General features: G+C 37.7%; 1 protein-coding gene across 6 annotated transcripts in view; it reads left to right on the top strand.

Annotated features, from left to right (window-relative positions):
• The window catches only part of CDK8 (cyclin dependent kinase 8), a 74,770-nt gene that overhangs the window by 34,359 nt on the left and 25,061 nt on the right, over window positions 1-15,350 (top strand). For 5 of the 6 annotated variants that reach the window (XM_057399577.1, XM_057399578.1, XM_057399575.1 and 2 more), the window contains 2 exons: window positions 1,048-1,158; window positions 4,231-4,371. In XM_057399577.1, the coding sequence (XP_057255560.1) occupies window positions 1,048-1,158; window positions 4,231-4,371 (252 nt within the window). Of the gene's footprint in view, window positions 1-1,047; window positions 1,159-4,230; window positions 4,372-15,350 lie in introns of those variants that run through there. The other variant, XM_057399581.1, reaches the window with a different exon arrangement.

The following is a 15,350-nucleotide window of genomic DNA, read 5'->3' as shown; positions in this document are numbered from 1 at the left end:
GGAGTCTGTCTCAAATGAAATAAAAAAAAAGAAGGAAACAAACATAAGCAGATATCCACTCCTAGCCATTCCTTTTATTAACAATGTCGTAATTTCTGGTGGACTGAGCTGGCAAGAATTTACCTAGTCTTTGGGTAGCTGCACTTGACAATAGTTTTCTTAAAGTTTTTGTTTGTTTCTTAGCAGTTGTGTGAGTAGAGTGTAACTGCAACATGACCAGTAAGCAGAGCTCAAAGAGACTGATGGCTGCATTCAGTTTTTGTGCTATATCCTTGTTATGTTTTCCTTTTGGTGGTGGTTAAAGCTGTAGTTTCTAAAGAGCTGAGATGGCTTAATGACTCCTAGCTGTGTCCCTTTGCTAGTGCTGGGTTTGTTGTTAGTGCTGTGGGTCATTTCAGCTCAGGACTTGAGCAGAAAGTGACTGCCTTTTTGTGTCTGGGTTAGTTTTTTCTTGAACTGGGAGCTGTTTTGTGGATGGCTTTTGAGTACTGTAACTGGTGTAATGTATGTTGTGGGAGGAGCTGGACCTTCTTCTGTAGGTGGTGGAGTCAGTTGATCTATGAGGTCACCATCTTAAAAACCATACCAGCCTTAAGCTGGCTGCATTGACTGGCTCTAAATGAGAGCCTTGAATGACTGCCACCAAAATGCAAGGTTTACAGGTAATTGGGATTGAAGAGAAAACTGGATACCCAAAATGGCTGTATTGAAGATTGCAGCCTATGGGAAAGGGCACGTTCCACAGCTAGTTGGTTGTGGAGTCTCCTTGATCCTGGATAATAGTGAGGTTTACATAGACTTCTACTTTTTGGGAAATGAATAGGAAGTGAATGCCCTAAGGGAGTTATGACCTGCGTCCAGCTTTGGTTTCAAACTAATGACTGGTTCTTTCATTAAAAAAGTATGTGCTGTTTTCTGTGACTTGCAGTTTTCAACTGTTATTGTTGGTATTGTATGTAGTAAAGATTTTAAAGTATTTGTCTTTCCAGCCCTCTGACAGTTCTGGATGTATGGGTATAACTCTTGTGGACTTTCTTTATTTTGCAGTTGCTGCGGGAGCTCAAGCATCCAAATGTCATTTCTCTGCAAAAGGTGTTTCTTTCTCATGCTGACAGGAAAGTGTGGCTTCTCTTTGACTACGCTGAGCATGACCTCTGGGTAAGGTGAATTGTTTGTAGGTACCAGGCTTAAAGTTTTAGCTGCAGAAGACAGACAAGGTCAGGGAAAACACACTGGTTTAAAAATAGTGTGACCTCTTACTCCCTATTTGTTGGAAACTCTTTCAGTACTAAAAGAAAAGCAATGGAAAATGCTGGGTAAACACACTACACAGTTAATCTGTGACCTCTTTAGGAAGATAAAATCTGTGTTCAGCTCTCAGTACTAGAAATCTAGTTAAATAAGTGCAGATATAGCCTTCCATTACAGCTTAAGTAGGGTGCAGGAAAATGTAATTGATTATACAGGTGGATTCCCTTTAAAAAATGACAGAATTATGGACTGAATGCTGCAGTTCAGAGTTTTAGGTACACTGCATGTCATCCATGAATGGATGTGAGAGCAATGCCACTGTATGTAATGGAAATTTAATTCATATGTTTCAGCAGAAGAGCTTTTTACTCATCTTCTGAGATTTCATATATTTGGGAGAAAGGCTGTTTATTCCTAATTGCAAAACAGAGCTTTAAAATATAAACGCATTGGAGGACAGGTAAATTTGCTTTAAGATACATACATTTTTCTTCTATTAATTTAGTATTTGTAAGCTCAACATCCATTTGGCATGGTAAAGAATTCAAAATACCATGCAACCTTGACTTCCCTGAAAAAAAGGTATGTGGTCTTCAAATTAAATCTTACATGCATTCTGAGCTCTGCTGTCATAATAGGACCTTAAAAGAGATCAAGACAATTTGGATCAAAGAGGCAATTTGGAACGAGACGGAACCTTTGCATGCATTAGTGCAAGAATTACTCAGCACAAATCATGAGGTTTTTTTCTCTGCATGTAGTTTAGTCAGGAAGCATAAACCAAAGCAAAACTAAATTCTTTAGAAAATGGGGTTCATTGTATTTGGGAATAATTCAGCAGTATTTTCTGAAGAACCAGTGTGTTGGTTTTCCTTCAGCTAAACAGAATTGAAGGTATTCCAGTTAAATGTCTTGGAAGCTCTGGTATTTGGTATTGAGATCTTGTTAACCAAAATAAAATTAAAGGGGGGGGGAAGTTACTGAGTCGAGGCATTGTAATGTCGAGACGTTCTAAAAGCTGATTTACAAAACAACAACAAAAGCAAACCCAAACCCAACATATTTTTACCTAGAAAAAAGAACAAGCACTTCCTTACTTTTTCACTGCTCCTCCATATTTATGATCTGTTAACCTCCAGAAGTTTAGGAATGTCTGAGTTTTTTGGAGGATTTTTGTTTCAAAATATGCTGCAAGGCTTAATAGTTGTTTGGATGATTGTGACTAGTATTGACCTGTCCTTGTTTGTATTTATACATTTCTGAATCACTGCAGAAGTACTTCTGTTAATGAAACACTGGCTTGTACATTAGCAACTTAGGAATGACCCTCAGTTTTGACCATTATGCTTACATGCACATACCTGTGTGAGCTCCAGAGCTCCACGCCCATGTGAGCTCCTGAGCTCCATGCCCGTATCAGCTCCTGGTGGTTCACTATATCTGGATGCAAGAGACGTAGCTGCAGTGACTGGGTTGGCTCTGTGCCCCAGAGAGCCGGCTATGGACCAACTCCTCCAGTCCTGAGCATATCTAGCGCAGCAGGTCTCAAGCAAGACTAGAGGAAAGGGCACAGAGTGTATCGGAGTGGGAATAAAAAATCCAGGAGAGCCATCTGTCTCTGAGTATTCACTTCTCTCTGGCCACTGCATGAAAAATAACTTTTCGTTTGGAGTCAGTTGAAGTGGAAGATGAAACTTGTGGCTCAAACTGAGGGATGCTCATGCACGAGGTGCTTGGCTGACTGGACAGAGACTGTCACCTTTTCATCAATGTTTCTTTTCTCTGTGCAGCTCCGTTTTTACCTTTGAGAGGGCAGGGATGTGTCTTTTCCTCCCAGGAAAGACAAGATCTATACCTGGAGCAAAGGAGGGCAGGCTGTATGGAGCTGGGCTGCAGCAAGAGGGGAAAGGCAATTTCCCAAAGGGGTTTATTTAAGTAGTTGGGTACCTCATTGGCACCTGGAATATGAAAATTCAGGAATATAGGAGGAACATGTAATAGAAGTTTGGTGCCAGGTTTTGGATGGACAAGGTCAGGGCTGTTTTTATGATCTCACAAGTGCAAGCCAGTACAGGAAATAAGTGTGAATGCATGAAAAAAGTCAATCTAGAAATGACCTCTCTCTTAAAAGGAGACAAGCATGGAAGTGGTTATCATGACCCTGACACACCTTATGCTACTGAAGTTAGTGGCACCTGGGACTCAGGTGCTAAGACAGCATACCTTTTGGACTTCTCATTGTTGCTAGACAATGCCTGTGTATACACTCTAAAATTGCTAAAGGTACTTTCTGCATCTGGCTTGGTGGCTGACTTTAAGATTGACAGATTTATAACATTGCTCTGTCAGCAGCTTCTGTTTTTAGAGTCTGTGCTTTAAGCGTGTAGTAAATAAAGAAGGTATAAATCTGGGCCTCCAATTAAATGTTTAAAACTCCCAATACAGTTTGCAAGAAATTTGTCTTGCCATATGTGTTGAATGTTAGTGTCATCATTACTGTAGGAAAAATCCTAAAATTAAGATAATAAAGGAGCTAGGTAATGCACTTTTAATTCTGTGCTGTGATACAGAAAATATAAGCCTATCTTAACAAAAGAATCCCCAAGCAAAAATACCCCAAAACCGTCCAAGGTCAGTGGTCTGCGAGGGAGTTTGCTTTGGCAGTTGTATTGGGTTTGTATTCCTCATCCTACTGTGGGAGGGTGATTGAGTGGCTGTGTGAGTCTTAGCTGCCTGCCGGGGTTAACCGCAGCAACAACTGATTTCATTTGAGAGATTTCCTTGGGACAGCCATCACTTTACTTCATATAGTATTAATTTTCTGGTACTAAAAGTACAGCTTGCTAGTTTTGAAAATGAATGATGAAAGCTTGAAAAAAAAGCTAAAAATTCTGTGTAAGGAATTGCTGGTAATTTTTTTGCGTAATGCTGTAGATAACATTACACGTTTTCATTTTGATTTCTTTTTCCCCTTTACAGCATATAATCAAGTTTCACAGGGCTTCTAAAGCAAACAAGAAACCAGTTCAGTTACCTCGGGGAATGGTGAAGTCACTGTTATATCAGATCCTAGATGGTATTCACTACCTGCATGCTAACTGGGTGTTACACAGGGATTTGGTAAGTGGATCCGCAATGGGTTTTAGCACTGGGATGATGACTGAGGGCAAGGATGGGTTTGTTTCATGAAAAAATTATGGGGAGAAAATACCTTTTGCTAAGGGAATGTGTTAATAAATAGGTATTTTTGTACTGCAGTCAGCCTTGATTAGTAGAGTGAATTTTAAAAGCTGGCTATGATCTGATATGCTTATGACAGTGAAATATATCAGATGGCTGGTTTCCATTTTTTATTTTCTAAAGAAACTACTTTAAAAGTGTTCATTTAAATAACGGGCATGTTGAGGTACAGAAAATGCCTTTGGTAGTATCACTGCAGGCAAGATAAATAACTAAGTACAGCATGTGTGTAGGTGGGGGAGAGGATGATTGGCTCTATGAACTGCTGAAAAAATAAAAACTCCCTAAAATTATCATTTTTACTTATGAAGTAACTTTTGAAGACTGTTATCTTCTACTACTTACAATCTGTCAGAAATACAGCCATGCCAACTTTTGAAGACTTCTGCAAATAAACTAGTGTTTAGCCAATTACATATAAGCAACACATTTTGAACCCGAGTGTTTTTAACCAGCAAATTCCATTATATATTTAAAACTGGTAAATCTCATCAATTCTTATGTGTATTTGCCTTTGAAATACGCCCATGGCTGGCTAGGCTTAATACTGGATAGTTTTTCCAGCTCGGTTGTCTGTAGCTCTTATTCTTAAAAGTAAATTGGGGGGGGGGGGAGCTATCAAAGTATTATCTGTATATGATGCTTCTAATTACTGAAATTTCATTAGTGCATGAGAGTATCATTAGTTTGACCTTTCATTCCCATAATCAGTATTACCAGTGTTATTCTGTGCTTGGTGCAGTAAGTCTGGCTTCCTTACTCATCTTTCAGAGTCACTTTTTGTCTTTGAAATAGCATTAATAGTGTTTCTGGAAATGTAGTCAATGATTAGTTATTTGTCTTCTGTCTACTGTGCCTAGTAAGTCTTTTACAGAGTGCCAGTGTCTGTTTAAACTAATGGGGAAAAGATGTAACTTGGATAAATAACATTTTCAGAACTGAAATTGTAGAATCATAGACTAGTTAGGGTTGGAAAGGACCTTAAGATCATCTAGTTCCAACCCCCTGCCATGGGCAAGGACACCTCACACTAAACCATGCCACTCAAGGCTCTGTCCAACCTGGCCTTGAACACTGCCAGGGATGGAGCATTCACAACTTCCCTGGGAAACCTATTCCAGTGCCTCACCACCCTCATAGTAAAGAACTTCTTCCTTATATCCATTCTAAACTTCCCCTGTTTAAGTTTTAACCCATTACCCCTTGTCCTATCACTACAGTCCCTAATGAAGAGTCCCTCCCCAGCATCCTTATAGCCCCCCTTCAGAATGCAAGGAAGTTCTGCTTTATTAATATAATTCTATGGACATTGTTTCTAATTTGCTCCTGGTCTTAGAAATGGAACAGAAGCCTCAGCACTGAGGGGGAAAGTCAGAAAAATTGTGGTGGCTTTGTCAACTCATGTAATAGTGGAGCAAAACGTAATGTAGAAATATATAGTGCTTGTTACTACTTAGACACACTTTGTTTTTAAACCAAAATGTTATGTTATTTAAATGTTCTGCCTGCACTAGTACTCTTTGGTATATTGGTAGGAGGCACACAGGAAGCAAATGACCTATAATCAAGAATTTTAATTATTCTGACGTTTTACTTTCTACAGTTTCAGCGAATTTAAGAACCTAAGCATAACTGAATTTAAAAAGAAAACCATGCAGGTTGTTAACTGGATGGCTCAGGAGATTGGTAATTTGTTACAGAGCCTTTCACATCTAGGTCTGTAGCTCAAATACAGTTTAAGTTGGCAACTGCAAAAAACTGTTACCATCTCATTTTCTGATGTATGTGAAAAGAGTTGGTGGTCTCAGTCCAGAACGAAGTGTTCTTCCAGCAGAAAAAACGCCCTCACAATTGGCTGCCTTTTGATAATCTAAGGAAGAGACCAAAAGCTTGAGGCAGAGACTGAGAGGTCTTCCCACTGGAACCTTGTCAAGCCAATTTCGTGAGAAACTGATGAAACCTAAGCTGGGGCTGCCTGTGCTGCCTTGTCCATGGAAACCTTTTGGGTTTGTTTTTTTTTTTTGAAACCACAGAGTTTGAGCTGAATTTAGAAGGCACTTGTTTCAAGCAGGAGAAAAGTCAGAATTGTATCTGTCGGGTATTTTCTTCCATTCATCAGGGAATAGACTGAGTAACAGAAGGGTTTCTATGTAGTGTTTTGTTCTAGCAAGACAGGAGCATACTGGTGCAAAGTTAAGCTGGTCATTCGGGACTTCAGTGGCACATATAGTCTGATTGAAAGCAAAATAACTGACATTAGCACTTGTTCTTCGATGTGGGTTTCTATTGTGGGGTACCTGTAGTATTAGCCTTCAGGAATATTGGTGTTAAATAATTGATTTTCACTCTTGACTGGATGGCTGGACGGATTTGATATTTCTCCTACCTTTAAAATGATGGGTGTTGCTAAATGTTTTATGTTTTGCTAGTTTTAGATGTGTACAGATACACACACATTGTTGCTCAAGTAACATTCTTGCTTTCGTTTCATTCACTAGCTGTTATAAGAGTGACGGTGCTTGGGGTGGTGGGAAAGCGTAAGAACAGTACTTTGGCAGAAAAAAATCTGTTCTTTGCTATGTCTCTCTTAATAAGGATTTGTTTAAAGGGTAAGAAAGCTCATCTCTTGGGAAAGTAATTCTCTTTCATTGAAGTGCAATTTTCTGCTTTGGGGGTTTTGGTCTTTTTTAAGATGTCTTAATGAAGGTAGCTTTTAGGTAGCCAATGTTTTGGAGTTTTTGAGATCTTGACTTGTGTAATCAGAAACAAAATGTGGCATAAAGTAACTCCTTTTTGGTTTAGGCAGTAAAATTTAATGGTGATTAAAATCATCAACTTAGACTGAAATTTGTCTTCATAATGGTGGAATTGAGCAATCTTTAATTCCTGTAAGATTCTTAAAAAAATGTATATTCTGTATGAAACAGTAAAAACTGTAGGAAGACAACAGTTGTCTGTTGAGGTTTTTGTAGTTGTGGTTTGCCTTTTACAAAGGAAATGCATACAAATCTTAACAATAAATTAACTGCATAAATTTCAACTCTTTGCTGTTTTCTTTTTTTCCTCTTTCACTGCTTACATGAAAGCCAGTTCACTCTTTCCATCAGCGCAAGAGAGATGTGGGTTGTATTTGTTGTCTGAATACTGCTGTGCCTGAGTAGTTAGCTTTTCCATAAGGCTGAAACACCAGTAAAATTTTTCAGCAAATGAGTGTCAGGCCTTTTAAAATTTCTTATTTGACTTGCATATGCTTCAGCTTTTTTAAATTTCATGACTGAGAGCAATTGAAAGCAGATTGTTTATTCATGCTCTGACTGTAGCAGGAAGGAACTAACACTTCATGTAATTACCACAAAGTGCATCAATTATAGTTTTAGTAATATTTTGAATTTAGTTATCAAGCATGCTTCAAACATACTGCATTTTGCTGACTACTTTTCTAGTATTTTTTCCTGTTTATGATATCCAGCTATTGGACTTCTTCCTTTACTCAAAGTTCTTATTCCACACCAAAAATAAGCATAAGAGTGGCTATAGTTCTGTTTTTATCAATCTGCAACCTCAAGAGCAAGAGAAAAGAGAGGATGCTTGTAAGACTTTTAAGTAATGGGCTTAAAATAGAGGTCCCTTTGCATGGTACAGCAACATGTCACACCTGTTAGTATATAAAAGTGCGTCTTTCTTTAATATTAGTTTGTCGTGGCCTTGTCCACACAGTTAGGATGTGGCCATTTGCAAACCAGCACAGGATACTGCAGCCTATTTAATATGTTTCTAGTGTGCAGCTCTACTGAACTGCTGCTGCAGGATGAGCACTGGTTTTTAACAAGCTTTCAGGCAGACAAGTGTAATACAATTCGAATGTAGCTTCCTGGGACCTCTTCCCAAGGGTACCTGCTGCCAGCTTGGGATTACTAAGAACATTAAATATTTTCTTTTACAGTAAATGAGGAGACCCACTCACTGCCAGGGTTTGTTTTTGTAAACATCAATGGCTTCCCAGGCTCTGGCTGTGAATCACTGAAGTATATGCTTTAGGCAAAGTTAAATATATGGAATATTTACCCTGCCAGTTTTCTGTTTTCTGCATTAGAGCTCTTGAATCCAAGGATGTCTCTCTCATCAGTATTCAAAGAATACTTCAGGAATACATGGATGCCCTTCAGTCCTTCTCTAGTGCTTACAAAAACGGTCATTGGAAGAAATGCACTTAAATGATTAAAAACGAATAGTAATGTGCACAACTTTTCCTACTAGAAAGAAGTTACCAGCTTTTAAAAGCAGGATGGTCTTCTACCCTCTTTAGGTATATCCAATAATGGATAATGAGCATTATTTCCCAAAAGGTACTGTAATGACTTGCTAGTGATTTGCTTTAAAAGGAGGAAGAAACAAACAACCTAACCCAAACCCAATCACAGTTTTGGTTGTCAGCTGTTGCATTTCCCAAGATTTCTGTTTCCAAGGTGTTTTTCATTATGTAAGTGTGCTTTCATGAGTTCACAGAAGAACAATGTGTCTAGCAAAACCTTTTCTTGCATAGGCTGTACTAACATGCTTCTCTGTAATTTACTGTAATTCTAAATATTCCATAGTTAAAATAGCATTATATGCTGTTTCTTAATTCTCCTATTTACAGGGAATATGACTACTCTCCGCCCACTGTTCTGGGCATTTTGTCTTAGAGGGAACTTTCAAACCAGTAAATAATCAAAGTGGTTTTACTTTTTAAGAACTGCTGTGCAAATGAGAATCCATTTGTCTGGCTTTCATCTTGGACGTCATTGTTGGCAGAGGCCTGTTAGGTCGAGCTCTTGATTGAGTCATGTCTGTCAGGTTTGTACAAATGCAGATGTGAAGTTAGAAATCCAGAATATATTGCTGCAGTACTGCTAGCCTTCCAGTTAGAAAATTAGAAGGCGTAATGCTTGGAGATCATTAAATTCACCATAAAATCATAGAAACAAATCATTGTGAGACCACTCTTTTTGAAAGGTCATAGCTATCGGGGTGGTTCCTGAGGGGAAAAAAGCAGATTATCACCCCAGTCTTCAAGAAGGGCAAGAAAGAGGATCTGGAAAATTATATGTCGATCACTCTCTCCTTGGTCACCGGAAAGGTGATGGATTAAATCCTTCTGGAAGCTATTTCCTGATATCTGAAAGACATGAAAGTGATTGGGAGTAGTCAGCATGGATTTACAAAGGGGAAATCATGCTTAGCGAACCTGAAAGCCTTTAATGACTATGTGAGAAGAGCAGTGGGTGTTGCTTATTTTAGTAAGGCTTTCAACACTACATCCTGTAATATCCATGTAGACAAACAAATGACGTACGGACTCTCAAAGTACACAGTGAAGTGAGGTGGGCTGAAAGGATTGTGATCATGGCTCTCAAGCTGGACACCAGTCACTAGTGGAGCATTGCACAGGCTGATACTGGGTTCAGTGCTGTTTAGCATCATCATTAACAACCTGGACAATGGGAGAGGACACACCCTTAACAAGTGAACTGATGATTTCTAGAGTTGCCTTCCAACCTCAGCCACTCTGTGAATGTGTTATCTTTGATTTCATTTGATCTGTCTCAAAAAATTCAATTGCTGCTTTTTCAAAATTTAAAATCATGAGAAATCAATAGAAGCTGTGGTAGAGGGGAAGTGGGAGCAGGAGTGAGTAAGAATATGAAAGATCAAATAGCTTGAATGGAAAAGGAGCAATGTGAAGAAAAGTGAAATACAAGACCTTTGCAGTGAAGGAGGACATTTTTGTGATGTATCTTGACTACAGCATGAGGAGAGGGAGCACATGGTGCCATTTTCTTTTCCTGAAGAAAAAAGATGATGTATATCCCCAAAAGTTTTTATGTAAGCTGCTTGGTCATAAAATGAAGGACGTATTTCTACTGGATCATCAAATCGTCACCCACTTTGAGTATGAAACCCTTCTGTAACTGCAGTATCTCTAGAAGGAGATACCCTGGTCTTGAGAGATGAAAAAAAAATTGTCAATTCGGTAGAATTAAAGTGTTATGGAGACTTATATTTTTAGACATATCTTGGATTAGCCCTACATCTTTTATTCTTAGCTGAAATACTGTTCCTATTGTTCTAAAGCACTGAAATCAAATGGGAAAAGATAAATGAAAATACAATATTCAGTCACATTTGAGTCTTCATCGCAGGGCTTCCTGAGGATTTTGTAAATCAGCCATCTTTAAAGATACTGAACAGATCTTTTTTTAATTCATAGGCCACCTCCATTCAAGCAATTCTTGAATGTGAATATAATATTTCATAGTTTTTTACAAGTTGATCATCTTTGATCTCGGATCGAGTGTGAGGTCATGTAAGAAGTTTTAAGTAATGGCTGTGAAAAGGATAGAGTAAAAGTCCAAGATTTGTAATATGTGGACTCAGCAGCTACACCTGAAAATAATTTTTACCTAAGCAACCAGTGTTTAGCAAAAAAGGGAAATCAGTCCTAAAAGTTCTTTTAATCTTTTACCACACAATAGATTCCTATTATTATAAGACGGAAGTGGTTAATAGGGGAGCATTTTGGAGATACTTTTCTTCAAATATTTTTCTATATTTTGATTGCAAGTATAAAACTCATTTATCAGCTTGATTCAAATGGAAATGGGGGGTGCAAGGAAAGGTCAGAAATCTGACCATTTCAAGACAGGTTTCCAAATCCATCTCTATTAGACTATTGCTTTTATTCAAAGCCCCATTTACTTAATCATCAAATCCAATTTTATCTGAGCGTCAGAGACAAGTCTTTTGTTTCTTGGAAGTATCTATAACTTCTTGGTTTTTAGCTCAATATTTCTTTTCCATTAATCTTAAAATAATTAATCCTTTTGAGGTGGAAAAAAAGTAAAACATGAGTCCCACAATCTTGTCTTTCAGAACTGGCAGTCATACTGGCAACACCGTTTTGCTCTATTCATAAACATAACCTTGTTTTGAAGCAACAATAAACACTATCTTTGTCTGAAGTATTGATGGAAGATCAAGGTAGAGCAATGTATATAAGAGCTTTGTTACTTTACCTAGCCAATAATGTGACCAAACCTAAGCAGGCTTACTCTTAAGACTGTTAGTGCCTAGAGGGAATGCAGGTCAAGTTTCTGAATTTGGAGTTCAATAGGCAAAGAGACTTCTACGTCTAAGTAGTACGAGGTGCAGAAAAGAAATGGAGGAAGCAAGGCTGCTTATTTAACCACCAGACATCTTAGGGACAAATGAGTACAACAGAGATGACTATTTGGAGACGAAGTTATGTTACATGATTATCAGTATTTTAGTGAGGTGCTTCTCACTGATCTGCTGTGGAACTGTCAGACAGAAGTAATGCAAGAGGAGCGTTTTTCCTGGCATTTCTATATCATTGCAAATAAAATATTTTTAACTTGTGATCTCAGACCTATTAACCGGTAGTGAAGAACTGTTGCAAAAGGGGAACTGCAAATATGAGACTGAGAGTAGCTTGTGGGTTTTCTTTGTATGGCTATAAATGCTGGTGTGAGGAGTACTACTTTTCTCTCTTCTCTTTCTGCTAAAGCCCTTCAGTGCTAGATAAGAGTGTTTCAGGACTGATGTTTTTAACCATTTACATCTTTACCTTACCAAGGTATCAAACCAAGGTGAGTCTTTTCAGTGCCTTTCATCAGAATTAATATTATTTTATTAATGTATAATATTAAAGGCTTTTAAAAAGTTTACCTTTGGTGAAACATGCATTTAATAACAGCACCAGAAACATGTGAGTGTGCATGCTGCATATAGTCTTTTAAACTGAAAACAAGGAAATGCTTTAGTGTTTTAGATAAGAGAAATTACTACCCATTAAAATTGTATATTATTTATCTCTTCCGTAGGATCTCTGAGTGAAGGTATGAAGAATCCTATAGCAGACTGACTGGGGGCAGGAGGAATATGTAGCAAAGCAGAAAGTTGAATAATCAAAGTTGGCTTTCGTAGGAAAATTAAACAGGTCATCTAAAAAGCATTTGGATAAATGTGTAGGCGTTGCTCAAGTAGCATCATGTATTAACCAGAAAATGTCAAGGATTTTTGTGATGAATATTTTAGTCAGAATATATAGAATGAAGAATAGTGGATTTTAATATGGAAAGGTGGTTTTGGGGGGATGTTTTTGATCCTAATCTTTCTTAAAAAAGAAGTATCACATTTCATGTGTTGCATTATTTGTGACTATGTAGGGAAAATTGGACCATTAGGAGACTTTGAAAGGTTTACTTTAGTACGTTATTTGTGAAGTTGTAGGAGCTCCTTGTGAAAGCTGTCTTCATTTTTTAAAAGTCAAAAAAGCTTGAGGTTTCTTTATTAGGCAACTTTCTTGTGTTTAGAAATGTGGTGTTCTGAAAATCTGCAGTCAGCTACCCAGAATTGTCTGACAGCTGAGGGATGCCATCACTTTGTATGTGCTGTATTTGGTATTTTCAGTGGGTCATAAATTCATTTAGGAGTTATTACTGCTTCAGTCTGAGTCAATTTATACTGCTCTCACAAAGGCTTTAGAAAAGAAAAAGGAGTGTGCAATAAAACGTGTGCTAACTTCATTCTGCCATGCAGTACAAAAAATGGGAGAGGGAGGAGGAGCAACAGCTAGATGTAGATGTTTGGATATATGGGAAGATGGAGAGATGACCACTGTCTTTGTAACAAAAATGAACATTTGAAAGCTTTCGGTATTTCACAAATTTTTTTTAATCAAAATATTAGAATATATTTTGGTGCTTCTAATTTCAGTAGTTTGAGTAGTTTGCAGTACTCTAGTTTCAGTACTGCAAAGGAGATACTTTCCTAGCAAATGCAGTTAATACTGTCTGGAACTTCTGCAGTTTCCAGAAAGCAGGATACCTACGTGCAGAACCAACATTCTTTATATGAAGAAGGCTCATTAATGAAAGTGCTGTTTTGTCAAATCTGGATTTGGTAAAATACTTCAGCTATTTTTTTCCAAGCTTGGAAGTATTTTGACTTTTTTAAACTCCATGGCATTTGAGTAGATAACTGAAGTAGAACAATGTACTAAGAATTATGTGTAATATAATTAATGGGGAGTATAATTCATATATGGATACCTGACATCTAGATACCTTTTTAATATCTATTTGTTTACATATATAAGGATTTACGAAAGTTGTTTGAATCTGTTTTTATCTTAATAGCAAAAGCCATGCCTGAATTAAGTGGAATTTTGGGAATGCAATACATTTCTTTCTTCACTGTAGTTTTAAACTTCTTCTTTTGTTACTAGCCTGAATTTTAATCTGTTGGCTTCCCAAGATAGCCAGATACCTGATTATGGCGCTGCCAAGAGCGTAATGTAAGTAATCCTTCCCTGTTTGAAGGCAAGCTCAGTCATCTCAGTGCATTGCCATGCAGTAGCGATAGGTAACTGCCTGAGATAACGCTCATAAGTACAAATAGAGGTGAGACTTCTACAGAGAAAAGGCATTCTGGAAGCTTCAGATCTAGTTCCTCTCATAAAGGTAATGAGCTGTACTAGCCAGATGGAGAATGTATCAACACAACTTTTGGTTCTGACATGAGAGAGGTGTGGAGACCCAGAAGCTCTTTGATCACAAATTTGCCTTTGAAGTACGCTTAGTCAATAAATACCCTAATTTGGTGAAAAAAAAATGTAGTATGATTTTAGAACACTTAGATGCAATTTAGAGTTTAGTTTTGTTTGGTTTTTTAGTACCAAATACCTATTGAGGTCGTGACAAAGTTATCACTATGAAAATGATATGGCAGATAGGAATATAAATTGTTCAAAATAGGTTAAATAGCTGTAATTGTTTTTTCTGGATCCTGTTGTAGAGAGAAAATGTAATGATCTATGCAAATGATCTGTACTCACAAAAGGAAAGTTGAAAAGAAAACAGTATTTTGATTAAATCTGAGCAATTTCAAAGGAACCTGTGGAAAATTCACCTTACAAATAGGGTACGCTTATCCCATATGAAAGCTTGCTCTGTATGAACTCCCTTTATCTCACTTGCTCTGAATACAGGTGACACAGAACACAATCTCTGGAGTGTTGTTTGAAATATTATGTTTGTTCTGTGCAAAAGGTGTTTAACAAGTAAGAACAAAACAAAACCCAGGCAATTGCATGGGCTTTTCAATTCCTTAATTTTTTTCTTTGTCGAGAGGAGTTATGTATTAGGCAATGCAAGTAGGGTGATACGGAAGTGATGGCACTACTATTTAAATGAAAACCAAAAATAAAACAGGGCTGTTGAGGAAAATGGCGAGGGCTACCACTGATGCCACAAACCAACGAGTAAATAAATAAGACAGTTTTCTTCCTTTGTGTGAAAGCATTAGAAAATACAACATTATGGTACTACTGAGTGTCTGTCAACTGCAGAAGCTGTAGCAACAAAATGGGCAAGCAAAAATAGTGTTTGATGTTTTTGTTACCTATTCAAAATCCTCACTTGTTAGGCAGAACTCTGAATTGAAAAAGGAGACAGAATTGTTTCTGGAATAAGTAGTACCTAAAACCCGGTTCCAATGCACAGTCTCTTCTTGCATTTGATCCTGCTGTGATGTGTCCACAGCATCCAGAGATATCCTGATCTATGCATGGAGTTAATTGCTTGTGTAGCAAAATACACAGGAATTATATTTCTGCAAGACTATTAGTTTTCATTTCTTAGGTTTGTTATTACACTTTTGAATGATGTGTTAATGCTATTTGACATGTTAGGTTTTCCTGCTGTGATGTTTTTGCTATGATATCCACCTTTCCTTCCTTAGAGACTTAGTCCAGAAAGTCCCACCTTGCAGCTTATCCTGATGAGCATTTTTAGGGA

The sequence above is a fragment of the Pezoporus wallicus genome, unplaced genomic scaffold, assembly GCF_028554395.1.
Source record: "Pezoporus wallicus isolate ANWC-B61680 ecotype Strahan unplaced genomic scaffold, APGP_CSIRO_Pwel_v1 scaffold_6446, whole genome shotgun sequence".
NCBI classification, from domain to species: Eukaryota; Metazoa; Chordata; class Aves; order Psittaciformes; family Psittacidae; genus Pezoporus; species Pezoporus wallicus.
Note: the sequence above shows the minus strand (reverse complement) of the source record. Positions and strands in the feature narration are given on the sequence as shown.